At 34.5% G+C, this 16,782-nt stretch overlaps 1 protein-coding gene across 11 annotated transcripts in view; it reads left to right on the top strand.

Annotated features, from left to right (window-relative positions):
• The window catches only part of CLOCK (clock circadian regulator), a 121,286-nt gene that overhangs the window by 46,582 nt on the left and 57,922 nt on the right, over positions 1-16,782 (top strand). For 10 of the 11 annotated variants that reach the window (XM_055588605.1, XM_055588604.1, XM_055588603.1 and 7 more), the window contains 5 exons: positions 3,044-3,134; positions 6,617-6,706; positions 9,212-9,271; positions 12,798-12,946; positions 16,058-16,149. In XM_055588605.1, the coding sequence (XP_055444580.1) occupies positions 6,660-6,706; positions 9,212-9,271; positions 12,798-12,946; positions 16,058-16,149 (348 nt within the window). In that variant the 5' untranslated portion in view covers positions 3,044-3,134; positions 6,617-6,659. Of the gene's footprint in view, positions 1-3,043; positions 3,135-6,616; positions 6,707-9,211; positions 9,272-12,797; positions 12,947-16,057; positions 16,150-16,782 lie in introns of those variants that run through there. The other variant, XM_055588606.1, reaches the window with a different exon arrangement.

The raw sequence follows: 16,782 nt of genomic DNA, 5'->3' as shown, positions 1-16,782 counted from the left end.
TGCGTTGCAGGCAGATTCTTTACCAGCTGAGCTACCAGAGAAAGCTCCTTGCCAGGAATAATTTTTATATGTATTAGCTGTTTGTTTTCTTCATGGCTCCTTATTTAGTCTTACTTTTTGTTGTAGTTTTGTTTGGGTTTTAAACTCTTTTGAATAACTTTTAGGGATACTTAATATGGTAAAAAATACTATTTGTCATGCTGCAGATGTTTAAGCCTTTTATTTTGGTTTTAAAGGGGGAGTTTCTATTTGTGTTTATTTTGTTAATAATTGGTATCCCTACATATCCTTTAGACTTCACAACAGCTGCCTTAGGTAAGAATTGTGAGGCTTAGGATAATTAAGTTAATTGTCCCAAAGATTTTCATGCCTTCTGACTCTAAGCTCATGGTCTTAACTTCTACTTTCACTCCTCCAGTATTCTGGGTTTATTAGGTGCTTTGATTATGACTGACTCTATCCCAAAATACTTAAAACCAAATAGGACACTAGGAACTGGCTTCTGAATTGGCTTCATGCACATTTTAGGAATTCAGTTCTATTGCTCTGGTGTTTTTGATTCAGACCTTTTATATTTATCTGAGTCTCTAATCTCCAGGGATATCTATCTTTTGTTGTTGCCATAAAAAAACAGTCTCTTTTTGTGCCCAAAAATACCCCCTCTTTTTCTGCTGTCATAAATTTCCCTATGTTTTGCTGTCATGTTACATACATAGCATATTCTTGGTTTTTAAAAAATTATGTAAAATAGACATTGCATAGGTCAGATGCAAACTATAACTGTAAAGTTTTGCATTAACTTTGGCACTGTTGGGTTGGTCTTGGTTAATTCAGTTATTGACAGTGATTATTGAGTTTTTGTTGTTGTAAAGTTGCTAAGTTGTGTCCAACTCTTTGTGACCCCAATGAACTGTGCAGCACGCCAGGCTTCCCAGTCTTTCACTATTTCCTGGAGTTTGCTCAAACTCCTGTCCATTGAGTCAGTGATGCTATTCAACCGTCTCATCCTCTGTTGTCCCCTTCTTCTCCTGCCTTCAGTCTTTCCCAGCATCATGATTTTTTCCAGTGGGTTGGCTCTTCGCATCAGGTGGCCAAACTATTGGAGCTTCAGCTTCAGTATCAGTAATGAATATTCAGGGTTGATTTCCTTTAACAGTGACTGGTTTGATCTCCTTGGAGTCCAAGGGACTCTCAAGAGTCTTCTCCAGCACCACAGTTTGAAAGCATCAATTCTTCGGTGCTCAGCCTTCTTTATGATCCAGCACTCATATCTGTATATGACTACTGGAAAAACCGTAGCTTGACTATACAGACCTTTGTCGGCAAAGTGTGATGTGTCTGCTTTTTAATATGCTGTCTAGGTTGGTCATTGCTTTTCTTCCAAGGAGCAAGTATCTTTTAATTTCATGGCTGCAGTCACCATCTGCAGTGATTTTGGGAGCCCCCCAGAATAAAATCTGTCACTGTTTCCATTGTTTCCCCATCTATTTGCCATGAAGTGATAGGACTGGATGCCATGACCTTAGTTTTTTGAATATTGAGTTTCAAGCTAGCTTTTTCACTCGCCTTTTTCACTTTCATCAAGAGGCTCTTTGGTTCCTCTTCACTTTCTGCCATTAGGATGGTATCATCTGCATATCTGAGGTTGTTGATATTTCTCCTGGCAATCTTGATTCCAGCTTGTGCTTCATCCAGCCTGGCATTTCACATGAAGTACTCTGCATAGAAGTTAAATAATCAGGGTGACAATATACAGTCTTGACATAACTCCTTTCCCAATTTGGAACCAGTCCGTTGTTCCATGTCCAGTTTATATATTGCTTCTTGACCTGCGTACAGGTTTCTCTGGAGGCAATTAACGTGGTCTGGTACTCCCATCTCTTTAAGAATTTTGCAGTTTGTTGTGATCCACACAGTCAAAGGTTTTAAGAATAGTCAGTTAAGCAGATATAGATGTTTTTCTGAAATTCTCTTACTTTTTTTTTAATGATCCAGTGGATGTTGGCAATTTTGATCTCTGGTTCCTCTGCCTTTTCTAAATCCAGCTTGTACATCTGGAAATTCTCAGTTCATGTACTGTTGAAGCCTAGCTTGAAGGATTTTGAGCATTACCTTGCTAGCATGTGAAATAGGTGTAACTGTACCTGTATTTGTTTTATCTTCCTGATAAATTTGATGCTTTTATTTTTGTATAATGTCTTTTTAATCTCTTGTGACAGTTATTTACTTAAAGTCTGTTTTGTCTGATACAAGTATGGCTATTCTTGCTTTCTTGGTTACCGTATGCATGGAATGTCTTTTTTCAGTCTTTTACTTTCAGTCTTTGTGTATCCTTAAATCTAAACTGTCTCTCATAGATAGCATATAGTTGGATCTTGTATTTTTATCCATTTACCTACTTTCTCTTTTGATTGGCAACTTCAGTTTATTTGCAATTAAAATAATTACTGATAGGGAAAGACTGTTACTATTTCGTTCATTTTTTGTCCGTCTTGTAGCTTTTTCCACTTTTTTTCCTCTGGTCTTTGTGTTTCATTGATTTTTTTTTTTTTTTAATGTTTTATAGGATGTGATTCTTTGATTCTGCTTTGATTCTTTTCTCATTTCCTTTTTAGGTATCCTCTATAGGTGTTTTCTTTGTGCTTACCATAATGTTAATAATATATTTTAAGCTGATAACTTGAAAAACTCTGCTCTCTTACTTCTCTCCCCCTTACCACACTTGATCTCTGTTACAGATTACATCTGTTTATATTCATCATATATGAGTGTTTGTTAGCACATATATATGTATGTATGTTCATTAACATACTTTATAGTTATATTTGTTTTTGTACTTTTGTCTTTTAACTTCTGTAGTAGAATTAAAAGTGGTTGTAGTTTTTAAAAATTCTTTTAGAAACAATTATTAGTGTTTACAGTTTCTAATATATTATTTTGTGACAAAATTCTAAATTTTATGTTTCAAAATTATTTTAAAACCTCTTTTATGATAAATGTCTATATAAGTTGTGTAAATCTAACAAAATTTATTCTTAAACAGAATTCTGAGACTGACGGTCAGCCATACAGAAGAATATATTGAACTTACAGTTTTCTGAAGACTCAGTTCAAAGATCTCAGAAATACAAAAGGTAATGAAATGATTTTATCTTGAAATGTACTTTGAAATGACACTTCCCTAGGAAAATGAGTTGGGGTCAGTGCTAAATTATGATTTTTCATAGTGGAATTTAGTAGATGATGGGCTAAAGATACTTTTTGGAGCAGAAGCAAGTGCTTTTAATAATTACATTGGGACTACTCAAATAAATTGGGACTGTGCAGTCACCCCACCTAAAACAGAAAGAATCAAGAAGTAGTAAGAGGTATTAGAGATGTGCAGTTAACTACCAAAGGAAGGAGTTAACGAGATGAAAGGGGTTGAAGGTAGAATATGGAGATCAGAGAACTTTGGTTTTTTAATAAGTCTTGTAAAATTTTTTGGACACTTTAAACTTTGAACAGTTATACATTTGTGAAAATCAACACTAAGTTTTAAAACGAGAGAGGGGAATTAACGAAAGATCTTGAAATACCAACTGTACACAATTGACAAGTTGTTTTTCTGTGAAAGGGACCAGAAAAGGAGGACGGTACCTGAAGGAGATTGGTGGGTCAAGGAAGTTTTGTGTTTCATTTCTTCTTTAAGATTTTTCACTAAGATTTTGATCAGAATAATGCAGTTTTGGAGGGAGAAATTAGTGATATAGAAATGGAAAGCTTTGAGAAAGAGAGCAGATGGGATTCAGAGGACAAGTAGTATCATATCATTAGATACTGCATGATTTATTTTTAATGCAGAATGTGTTACATTGTTTATGAATTCTTTTCCAAAGATGGACTGCCAGGTACTGAGATTTTCTGTTAGTTACCTATAATGTTGTGTGCTGAATTTAAAACATACCTGCTTCCATATTGGCAAACTTTGAATTGCTTATAGAGTTTATTAGTTATTAATAGCTCCCCCTTTGATAAATTTTTCAAAAAGTTATTTTTAAAATGATGTTTATAAAAAACTTATACCATCCTGCCCTCTGTGTTGTGATAAAATAGTAATGTGGTGCTTACTCAGCTGGGAATTCCTATCACTGAATGACTTTGAGCTCAAGTTGCTTATGTAAAGGAGCATTCGATTCCTAGCTGTAACTTGATCCTTTACATAATTTAATTTGTTCCAACTACTGTAACTGCTCCTTTTAAAGACATTTTATTGCATACCATACTGGTCTATTAATGTCAATATTTAAGAAACAAGAGTTTTAACAATAATATTTAATCTGTATTAGAAATTCCTTGCTATGAGTAGGAACTTTACATGTCTTCTAAAATTGAATCCTTAGAATTCATAGCATGACATGTGTAAACTATACCCAGTCTTTTAGTACTGAAAACGTGGGTCCTAGAATAGTCCCGACACAGTAACTGTGGCTGCTCCCACATTACCACTTTGTTTTGTTAATCAAGGGGAATCTTCTAAAAGTTACTTTACTTAGTTGGGCCTACTTCACTTCTTCCTTTTATCTTTCCCTTAAATATAGCATGCCTATCAATTGGCTGGACAAGTAGAGAAAAGATCTTGGACTAAGCTGTCAGAGATGTAATTTTATGTTGCTCAATTAGTTGGACAGCAAATAGTGTTTGGAAAAATTCTGTTAACCAACAATAATAAAATAGCTTAAGAAAGCATCAGTCTGTCTTCTAAAGCATTTTGGATTCACCTCCCTTAGAGTCAGCATGGTCCCTCTTGTATAGTCTTTAAGTCCTTATTCTTTGGGTTTTTTTTTTTCCCTCTAGTTTGCCCTATTCTGTCTTCTCATAATTAAACAGATGGATACTTGGTGCCATATAAGGCTCAAATCTGATCTTTTAACTTTAAACTGGAACTGTTCTTTTTTAATTCACCCAGGTTGGCTCTGTTACCTTTGGACTGTTTTTTCTGTTCTAGTGATAGAGCCAAACTCTATTATCATCATGATGATAAGTATGTCTGTTGGACCAGAGGGCTGTACTTAGGTGATCTTTAAAGTCTCTTCTAACCCTGAAATTGTGTAATTTTGTGTTGTATTTGCTGATGTTGACCCAGACACTTAAAATCACTGTTTTATCCTGAAGTTAGTTCTTTTTATTTTTCTTAACCACCCTCCCCCCTCCCCCCACCCCATTATCCTCCCCACTATCTTTTAAGAACTCTTAGCCCTGCACAGTTCCACTTCTGCAGCCATAACCACATAGGCAACCCAGCATCATTTATCAAGAGTTATTGTCTTCCTGTCATGAATGTACATTTGAATGTACATTTGATTGAGTATTTTAGAATCTCATGTTTTTTAATATTCTCTGGTTCAGAGTGACAGATCAATTTACACTATTTTCTAAATTTTAAATAAAGTTTCTTTTGGCTCAAAACTGTTAGGATATTAGAATTAAGGTGTTTATTCAATATTTAACTCATAACTGTATCTTTTATGGGTAAAACCTGCCTTCTACTTTAGAAAAACTGTATAGAATATAGAGAGAAATTTTAGGCTTATGATTGAGTTTTAAAGCAGTAATTTTTTTAAAGCAGTAAATTTTAATTCTTTCGGTGTGAATATGAAACTTTATAATAAGGCTATTCTTCAGTTTACTTGCCTTCACCCCCTTACTACTCCTGTTATCTCTCACTTTTATACTCTGGTAATTAAAACTTTCAGTTGTAATATACCTACATTTTTCTCTAAAGAGAAAAGTTCCTCAAATATGATGCCCTCTCATCTCATAATGGCCTGTGTCTTTGCATATTGCTATTCTTGTGGCCTAGAATCCTGTCAACTATTACCTCTTGTCCTTTAGCCTGTTACTTCTGAAACTTAAATGGTCATACAAATCACATGGGGACCTTGTTAAAAATGTGGATTCTGCTTTACTAGGACTAGAGCTGGTCTCAAGATTCTGTATTTTAACAAGCTCTCTGATGATGATGTCGGTCTCAGGACCACAGTTTCGATAACAAGAATCTCTGCTGCCTGACAATATGACTGTCATCAAGAATATTTCCTCTGACTCCCCCATATACCTTTATTATCCCTGTTTCTGTAATTATTTAGTTATCTGCCTCCCTATTTAATTGCAGATTTTTGCCCATAATGATTGTATCTCTCATCCTTGTATTTCCAAAGCTAACTGTACTGTTTAATAGAAAATAGGCTTTTAGCAAATGTTTATCACCCATTAGCTGGTGTTCTTAAAGCTTACTTACCTAGACTGACATATGTAGCCTACTTACATAGTTATATAGTTATAATCTATACTGAATATAGTGGCTTTTTGATTACTTTATTATAGAAAGGAAATGAATTATGGTCTTCAATTTTTTTTTCCTCTGTAGCTCTTTATATAGAAGAAAACAAAACCTCAAATGTGCCTCAGCTAAGGATTATTTTCTTGAAAATAATCTTCTAGCCCTTTGTAGAAACAAAAACATTTTGAAATCTCTATGATAAACATGCAGTGTTTCTCAAATTATTTAATACTATGTTTGTAGAAATAAGTTTTTTAGAAAACTAATGACCATTTACTTTTCCTTCCACTCAAGGAGAAGTACAAATGTCTACCACAAGACGAAAACGTAACATGTTATGTTGTTTACCGTAAGCTGTAGTAAAATGAGCTCACTTGTTGACAGGTATGTTTTTAGAGACTCATTTATTTTGAATTATGTAAAGCTATTTTAAAAATTCACTGTTAGAGTAATAGTCTGTATCACTGATAAAAGAAGTATTATGCTTAATCATTAATACTATTATACTTACCTTCTGTATTGAGCAAATGTCATGTAATAGTAAAGTGTATTATCTAGAGCCAAAGTCAACAGCATGTCGCTTGTGTTCTGAATGGATCTTGAGCTGTAATTTTGAATGGTTTGGTCAGAACTGTTCTGAAAGGAATCATGACAGTTTCAGGGGTTTCCTTGGCACTTTTTGGAATCATCTGTCTCCTTATCTATTGGTCCTAACTTCAGCCTGTTAAACATCTTAGCATGTGTGACTCATAAGAGGTAACTGTAATTATTAATAGGATTTTGTTAGTTGAAATTATAATCTTTAAATCTTACTCTTGGTAAAGGATAGGCCTCCTTGTTTCTTTGATTTTAAGACTTCTTTAACTTTTTTTTTTTAACCTTTTAACATGTTTGATACTAGGATTCATCTTAGAGTAGCCTTATCAGAATTTAATTGGTAGTATTTTTAAATTTCTTAGTGGACATAATAATGGACTTCCCTGGTGGCTCAGACAGTAAAGCGTCTGCCTGCAATGCAGGAGACCCGAGTTCAATCACTGGATCGGGAAGATCTCCTGGAGAAGGAAATGGCAACCCACTCCAGTATTCTTGCCTGGAAAATCCCATGGATGGAGGAGCCTGGTAGGCTACAGTCCGTGGGGTTGCAAAGAGTCGGACACGACTGAGCAACTTCACTTTCACTTTTAGTGGACATAATAAGTCTTATCATCAGTGGTATCTTAAATTTGATGAAATACAATGACAGCTTTTTAAAAATACCTACTCTGACAGCTAACATGCAGAGCACTTTCTTTGTTTTAACTTCATTTAACTTCACAATAATTCCATGAGATTTTACAGATGAGGGATCTGTAGGTCAGAGAGGTTAAATAGCTTGTTTTAAGGTCACATAGTAAATAATAAGCTGGAGTTATGACCTGTGTTGATCTCTCTGACTCTAAAGTTCCTGTGCTTTTATTTTAGTATACTGTGTGATTTTTCCATAGGGGATTCTTTAAGCATTTTATAGCTAGACTTGTGCACAAAGTGACTTTTGACATTGAGAGGCAGCTTCCTTCCCTTTTCTGTGAGGTAAATAGTGAAGATACATACTTTACCAGAGCTTAAGACCTGAAGGGCAAGGAGTTTCCTCAGGGAGCCCTGCCATAGACTGGGCTGTGCATAGTTTCAAGTGGAATCTGTGTGTAGTCTTCTCAGAAAAAATGTTTCTTCACTACTCCTGAGGCATTACATATGATTTCAGTGTTGTGCTTTTGATTGATTTCCAGTTCCCATTCTAGATAATATGACATCTAGGGATGACAATCAGAGTGTTCAGACATAAAGCAGTGGTTCTTAATGAGTTTATTTTCTCTCTCAATGTCATGAAAGTTAATGGACTCTCTCCTCAATGATGTGCATTTACATGTAGAATTTTTTATAAATTTTAGTGTTTACATGGAACCCCAAAAGTTTGCTATGATAGAAGATTTGTAGATGATCTCAATTGTGGGACTCATAGGCACTTTATAGGCCACAGAGAGATGTGGTTAAAGGAATCAATAGTGAGTTCATGTAAAAGATCATAAGTCACTTGACACTATTTAATATTGCCCCTTAGGTTAAGAAGTTAGCCACCAGGTCTGTAGATTTCAGAGAGACTTGTGTTAGAATGCTCTTCCCCTCAGTCTTCCCTTAACCAGTCCCTTCTTGTCTTTTAGATCTCAGCTCAAATGTTCCCACTTCAAGTCCTTCCCTAACCACACAGATTAAAATAACCACCCAGTAATAAACACATCGCTTCTTTAAAAATAAAAAACAGTTCATACATTTTCATGTTGATTTGTTTTTTTCTACTAGAAAGTAAGCTGTAGGGGAGCAGGGGCCTATATGTCTAGCTAACTGCTTGGTAACCATGTCTAGAACAGAACGATGCATGAGAGCACTAACAAAAAAAAATGTTTGTCAAATGAATCAGTAATGAATGAAATTATATCAATATAAGTTAACATGCTAGATATTGTGATGTTTCTGAGTGATTTGTGTTTTATAAAGTAAATGTCTATTTTTAAAATGTGCGACTATAATATGATTTTAAGTGAATCATTTTTATAATGGCAAATACACTGATTTTCTCTAGGTTTTCACTAGTTACTAAAAGTTTGAAATAAGATATTTAACTTTTGGTTAAATTCTTGTTTATTCTAATAAACTTTTTAAAATGTAAAACATAGTTGAACTTTGTCTGTATGTATTAGAAAACAGGTTAATAGTTATTGGGTTTGAATTTGTGCAATCTGTAACTCTACAAAGATCCTAGGCTATAACTGATTGATTTACATTTTGTTTTAGTATTGCTGTTGCTTAGTGAATCTGCTCTTATTTTCTGTATCTTTCTTTTTCTTTTAGAGATGATGGTAGTATTTTTGATGGGTTGGTGGAAGAAGATGACAAGGACAAAGCAAAAAGGTAGTTAAACTTATGATGTAATATAGTAAAAAAATAAGTAACAAGTAAATGTAATGGTAAATAAATAGTAAATCAGTGATTTCCAAAAGCTGACTGCCTTAAGAACTTAGATATGTTAGAAGGGAGAAGAGCTGAGGATATCAGTGTGTAGTTTATAAATTAAGTAAAATTTTCCTCTAAAAGTGCCTTTCTCACCCACCATATCACATTATGGCACATAGTATTTACCTGACAGACGTCACTGGGGATGTAAGCCTTCAATCACTTGCTAAGAGAGGGTTTGCCTAGAGTCATCATTGTAGTTACTATTTTTCCTGAACCTACTCTATTCTTTGGAAGCAATTTATCTAGTATAGCACACCTTCAGAGCAGAGATGGGAGAATTAAGTTTCACCTCCCATGGGGGGATCTTATACTCCAGTGCTATGTTATTTATTCAGTTACTTGATTTGTTCCAGCTTTGGCATTTGGAGGTCTTTCAGGGTTGGCTTCTCTGTGCCTTTTGACATGCCTCCATTCTCCAATAAAAGGGAAAATAGATGATGGGGGAGGACAGGGAGAATTGATGGAGAGGTGTCATCAAGTAGGTGAGCGGATGGCATCTAGAGCCATGGTGGTGATGGTGAGGGTTTAACCTTAAATATGGGCCTTGATGGTAATTAAAGTAGCAGAGGGGAGGGTCCAGGTAGCAGACAGCCAAGTTTGTAGTCATTGAGAGTGAGCAGTACTTTTCTGGTTTTTTCCCAGTCACATTGAACTATGTGGGTGCTTAGATGAGGGTAGAGGGTGTTGTAGCATTACATTCAGAAACAAAAAATAAACATGTAATAGTTCCTACACGTCTGTTTTAGCAAAATAAAAGGTACTGGGTTAAGGAAAATATTGAGGAAAGCTATATAACTTTATTCAAGTAAATAAAAAGACCTGTACTTGAAGCTAAACATATATAGGATAACTCCTTTCCTTTCAGTCTAGTGGGAGAAAGTTTCTATAAAATATTTTAGGGTAGAGGTAAAGTCACTGTTAAGGTGGGAATAATCAGTCTTGCCTGAACGAAGAGGCAGAACTTTGAGGAATTAACTTGGACACATTTAAAGGCCAAATTTATAGATGGATAAGGTGAGCTAAAGGTTTTCTGTTTGCAGAGACTTTGAAGGTTTGATCATGTTTTTAGGGGACCAAAAATACTATGGTTGTGGGAAACCTTGGAGAAAGAAGACCTTATAATAATGCTGTCAGAATTACCCAGACCTCATTGGGCTCTGACATCTATGAGCTGTTATTGAGGTCATCACAAGGCTGAGTACTTCCAACCTGAGTGTAACATGAAGTAAAGTTGCTTTAATGAGTGTGATCCAGTGGTAGAATTGGCATTGATATTTGATTTCCATGTATTTCTTACACTTGAGTTAAAATGCTGGTTTTAAATGATTACTTCATGGTAACTGTATGATCCTGGGCATATTCTCTTTTGCCTGAGTTGTCACACCTATAAAATGAAAAATAATAAGATCTACTTCATAGGAATAGAATGAAATTTCATAAATGTTTCCAATAATGCGTAGCATGTAAATATACAATAATGGCTCTAAATTTTACCTATACACATGTCTTCAGATATTTCATAGATACTAATTCGCTGGTGCTTATTTCCTGCTTACTCTTTTCTAGAGGAGTAGAACTAGATCTGTCTCACTTCCTCTAGTATATGTCCTTTAAAATGTCAAACAAGCAATTTCACCATATTTAAATTCTCCCCAAACCATCTCTCCACCCAAACTAATATCTCATGTTATATTACATGGTAACTTGGAAATTCTTTTCGATTTTTCTTTTGCTTCTTCACTCCAAGTCTGATTTACTTAGAATTGCTAGTTCTGCAACTAGCTAGTTCTGCAGCTAATAATCCTCAGACCCACACTGCTGTGTTAATGCTGCCACTGCTGTGGATTTTTAGCCTAGGATATTGCAGTTGCCTCCTAAATGGTCATCTGGCCTCCAGTCTTGTTTGGCATACAGTGTTTTCAGTAGCTTTTGTTAAATGAATTGTTTTACCAAACATTGATTCTTTCATTACTTAGTTGCTGGAATGGTCTTACTAACAATCAGTTCTGTTCGTGGCATTTCTTTGCTTAAAACCTTTCAGTACCTTTCACTGTTTAATGACTTTCACTAAAACTAAAATCCTTTTGTGTAGCATAAAAACTAAATGATTTTTTTTCTGAATACTTATTATTCTGAACTGCCCACCACCCACACCCCCGACTCCAGCATACTTGGGCACAGAAATCCTGTATTCTAGCCACATTAGCCGTGCTGAGCTACTTGTGATAGGTTTTCATCTTTGTACAAGTTTCCTGCGTCTGGAATAGTCTTCTCACACACCACTGCCCCGCCTTTCTCACTCAGCCTTCATGATTCAATTTAGCACACTTAGGAGTTTCCATAGGATTTAGGTGAATTTCTTGAAAGAAGTTATCTTTGTCCAGTATTCCTAGCCCGTGTTAGCACAGTCTCTATCATTCTAACAAAGAGTTTAGTGTTTGGTGAGGGGGTCAGTTAATTTCTATTACATTTCTTAAGAGTTTTTTTTTTTTTTTTTGGTATTTCTTCCCAGTACTAATATGGAATAAATGCTACTTCTTTACTGAAAAAAATTAAATTAATAGAATTATCCTCTGACCTTTTGGGAAAGTAGTATACTTTGTTCAAACAAAAACTGAATTCTAAAGTCTGACTTCACAAAAGCATATAGTTAGAAGTGTTACAGAATGATTAGTTGCTCTGTAAATAATTGTATTTATTTTACAAGTTCTCAGTGCAGCTAAGAATTTGCTCCTAGTTACTGCTTCACATAGAACAGTGGGAATTATTCATTTAGCACATATATTTTGAGCACTTACTGTTTGTTAGGTGTTATGCTTAAAAGTGCTTAGATGAAAAAATTTGGGCTCTGCTATTAAGCCCACAGCGCAGTGAAGAGAGAGATATGCAAGCAAGTAGTTACAGCTCTGTATTGGAGGCTGGGATAGAGGAGTAAAGAGGAAGAATGTGTGGGTAAGCCTGAGGGTAGAGAGATTTTCATCTTTAGATTTCTGTTTATAATTTAAAGCTTACAGGAGATGGATAACTTTATCCTATTCAGTAATTTTTAATAATTTGTATTTATATTTTATATGTACGTTCACAAACTATCTCGGTAATAATAATAGCCTTGTAAGGGAAACACAAATTCTTGATAAATATTAGATTCAGTAAAACTTGAGATTTGAACATAATTTGTCTTAAAAACAGATATGCCAAGTGCTTAATATGTAAAAGTTTCTTTTAGTGGTTAAGCCAAGAATTAAAATTACTGTCCTAATTAACTATATTGTTAGAAACCTAGAATATGAACATTCATTACCGTTTGTAGTCACAGAAGTACGTGATCTGTGGTTCTGTCCATATTGAGCATTGTATTAAACTATTTGTGTAGTTAAATGGATTGTTTGAAAGCTACTTATGTAATTTTTTATTCCATCAGAGTATCTAGAAACAAATCTGAAAAGAAACGTAGAGATCAGTTTAATGTTCTCATTAAAGAACTGGGATCCATGCTTCCTGGTAATGCTAGAAAGATGGACAAATCTACTGTTCTACAGAAGAGCATCGATTTTTTACGAAAACATAAAGGTACATTTTTAACTTTGTAAAATGGATTTTTTTAAAAAAAATAACAGACTCTCTCTTAAAGCATAATGCGATAGAATCTTGGCAGTGATGCTTGAGACTGGGTGCTTCCTAACCTTTTTTCAAGAGAAAGAAACAATTGCCTTTTAATGATTCCCTGGTATGTTCTTTCTTTCATTCAACAAACATTTATTTAGTGCCTACTATATCCATGGCTTCCCTGATGGTTCAGACGGTAAAGAATCTCCCCACAATGCGGGAGACCTGGGTTCAGTTCCTGGGTTGGGAAGATCCCCTGGAGGAGGGCATGGTGACCCGCTCCAGTATTCTTGCCTGGAGAATCCCCATGGACAGAGGAGCCTGGTGGGCTACAGTCCATGAGGTCACACAGAGTCGGACATGACTGAGCAACTAACACATGTAGCCTAGATTCTTGCGGTGCAGGGTAATAGTTCTGACCCTCAAGTAACTCAAACCAAGGGAGACAAATAATATATAAGTAGCTAATTACAATGCAAGTAATTAATGTGAGTGGTGCTTGTAAAGAATATTTATGTGAGAATACAGAGGAAAGAATGTGTCAGAGAAGTCATAAAACCAGTTGATTTTTCAACTGAGTCTTCTTTTTATCTTAAGGAAAACAGCATTTCACATGGAGGGAGTAGCATATGTAAAACCAGAGAAGCAAGGAGAGGTCAGTTTAACTGGAGCATAGATTTGAGTTGGAAAGTTAGGAGTGTATTTGGAAGAGAATCGAGTCAGATCATGAGATATGTAATTTAAACAGATTACTTCAATGACTAGGAAATAAACATGGTTTTAAAGTGATTATTTTCAGGATGGGGAGCACGGGTATACCTGTGGCGGATTCATTTCAATGTTTGGCAAAACTAATACAATATTGTAAAGTTTAAAAATAAAATAAAATAAAAAAAAATAAAGTGATTATTTGTTAAAGAAAATCACTTTGAGTAAATATGTCATAGAAAGGAAATTTTAGAGAATAGTAAGTATTTTGGTACTTAACAGATGCTACTTAATAGAAAATAGGTAAAAAACTTGTAGAACGACGTTTCCTTTTTCAGATGCAAATAAACTACAGAACTTCTCAAAAGAGAATTTGTAACTAGTGCTTTTGTTTCTCGATAGCTCACTCTGTAATGTATTACTAGCCTGGTTTATGCTTCACCACTGTTTAAAATTATTTTTATTAATACCATGACCCCCACACTCTCTGCTGCCAATAAAGCAGTAGCTCTTTCTTGAACCTCATCCTCTTCTGCATCTCTGAAGCACTGGAAATTTTTACCTGCCCTCCACTGGCTTTCTTTTTCCTTTTTCTGAGATACACTGTACTTCTTCATTCACCTCCCTCTCCCAACCGAGCTAACTTCTTTCCTTTCTGCCCTCTGAACATGACATTTCTCTAGGTCTTATTTTGTGTTCATGCTTTCTCCATGCTCTTACCCTTGGTTTTGCGTCTCTGTTTAACTACTAAGTCTGTATTTTTAGATGCAGACTTTATAGTTTTTCATTTCCAGGTAACTTCTGGATCTTTGGTTTTAAATGTTCTAGGCTCAACACATCTAAAATTGAATTCATTTTCATTTTGTCAAGTCATCTCTTTCTTTCAGTTTTCCATTTTCACACCACAGTCCTTTCACTCCCCTGGGACTCAAACCTGAGAAGAGTTTTGCATTTTTTCATCTTCTTTAGTGTACAGTATCACAGTTGCCAAATTTTGTTGATTCTTCTGGTAATGTGTCAAAATTGCTGGTTAACAAAATTTACTGCCTACGTTATCATTACATTTTATCTCTACAAATGGTTTTCTCACTAATTTCTTTGTCACTTGTTAGTGCACTCATTCCTTAGACATTGTAGCAGTTCAGTAAATGATTGTTGAATGAAATGAAATGATATGCATGCATAATTGTTTCCCCTTGACAATAGAGGATTAATTTTGGCATTTAAATTTTTTTTTTAAGTTGGGCTTATGGTTCTCACAAAATTAAAATTTACCTGAAATTGAAAGGTAATTCTTACATATTTATTACTCTAAAAATTAACCTGGGTTTAGCTAAACTTGATGGAATTTGTTTATGGATTTAAGTCCTTTTTTCTGAATGTATATAATTGATGTGAATTTGAAAAGCATGATTATAGTCCACAGAATTAGTAGCTGTAATTGTTCATATCTAATACAGACATTTCCAATATGCCAAATTTGGGGTGCCAATTTTTTATGCTGTATTTATATATCTGGTAATAGAGAAATCAAAACAACTTAGTCCATATTTTCCACTGTAAGATAGAGTATATTTTGTAGAGTAAAATCTATGATATGTATTTTAATTTTACTTGGTTGTTTTAATATGTCTGCATTTAAATATGGAAAAAATATTGCCTAAGTACAGATTTCATCATTTATGAATAGCTTTTTATAACAATCCATTAGAAATATGTTGCAAAATAAACTATAATAATTGTGTTAAAATATGTGCCGAAAGCTAGGGAATCTCCAACTTTTGACCAGCATCCTACCACTAAGAAAACATGCCAGAGACACAGAGCAGAATCTCTCTGGGTTTATTACTATAAAGTTTTTGCCTAGAATTTTAATTTAGTTCTTTGATTAAGAATAGAACACCTTAGACTGGGAAGAATCTTTGCCTGGCAATAGGCAGGCCTAAAATAATTTTTTTAAAAAGCTGACTGATCTCCTTGGCTCCTTTTCCTCCCGGTTTATGTCCTTAGGTCTCTTCTAGGTACTACTGTTTGAAAGGCAAAGAAAGGGGAAAGAATATATTTCTAATGTTTGATCTAGTCTGCTTATTCTGATTCTTATTTGATCATTGTGTAAAGCAGGAAGTAATCTCAGGCCAGTCAGGAGCAAAGGTTCTCAAAGCTCCCCAGAGAAAATTCAGAGACTGGCATTTTCAAGAGACTAGTCTTAAAGTTATCCAAATTATTCAAGCAGATGACCTGCTACATTAGCTCAATATTTCATCATACCAAAATTTGGACCTCCTGATACCTACCTAGACCAATAAATGTTATTGACTATGGCTCTCCTCTTTAATTAGTGCCACTAATGTGTCAATCTGTTTACAGAAATCACTGCACAGTCAGACGCTAGTGAAATTCGACAGGACTGGAAACCTACATTCCTTAGTAATGAAGAGTTTACACAATTAATGCTAGAGGTATGTCCAGATTAATATTTGAAAAGTTTTATTTTCTTAAGAAATCACAGGGGTTACCAATTCTAGTACAGACTTAACAATATTAGTTTAATACTGAAAAATCTTAATTCAGTATAAGTCAACCAACTATTCATTTAAAATTAACTGATGTAAGTATTGTAATAAAATAGTACTATATGTGGTAAAATAATGCCAAATCTTTGTGCTTTCAATATCATCTGAATTTTTGAGAGGCTTAATAAGTCAGAAACCTATACCAAGTTCTCTACCTGAACAACACTAACATTTAAATGAAAAATAAAATATATTATTCATCACATGGTAAATATTATGAAATGTATTTTACTGGACAGTAGGATTTTTTTCCAACAAATTAAAATCCACCTAAACACAGCATAAAATGATACTAAATGAAGTATTTTGAAAATATTAAAATAATGAAATATACATTGAAAGGCAGCTCTTCTCATTTTAAATAGAAACTTCTAAAAGGTTTTCCTTCTAAAAGTAGATGTTCTTTCATGACAGAATTATTTTTGAATACAGTTCAGATCATACTTGCTTAGAATTGCAAAACTTAATATGTCACACAATCAGTTATAAAATCCACAAAAATTTTGAGTCACTCATACC

This window comes from Bubalus kerabau, chromosome 7 (assembly GCF_029407905.1).
Source record: "Bubalus kerabau isolate K-KA32 ecotype Philippines breed swamp buffalo chromosome 7, PCC_UOA_SB_1v2, whole genome shotgun sequence".
NCBI classification, from domain to species: Eukaryota; Metazoa; Chordata; class Mammalia; order Artiodactyla; family Bovidae; genus Bubalus; species Bubalus kerabau.
The sequence above is the reverse complement of the archived record's forward strand: the minus strand, read 5'-3'. Positions and strand labels throughout refer to the sequence as shown.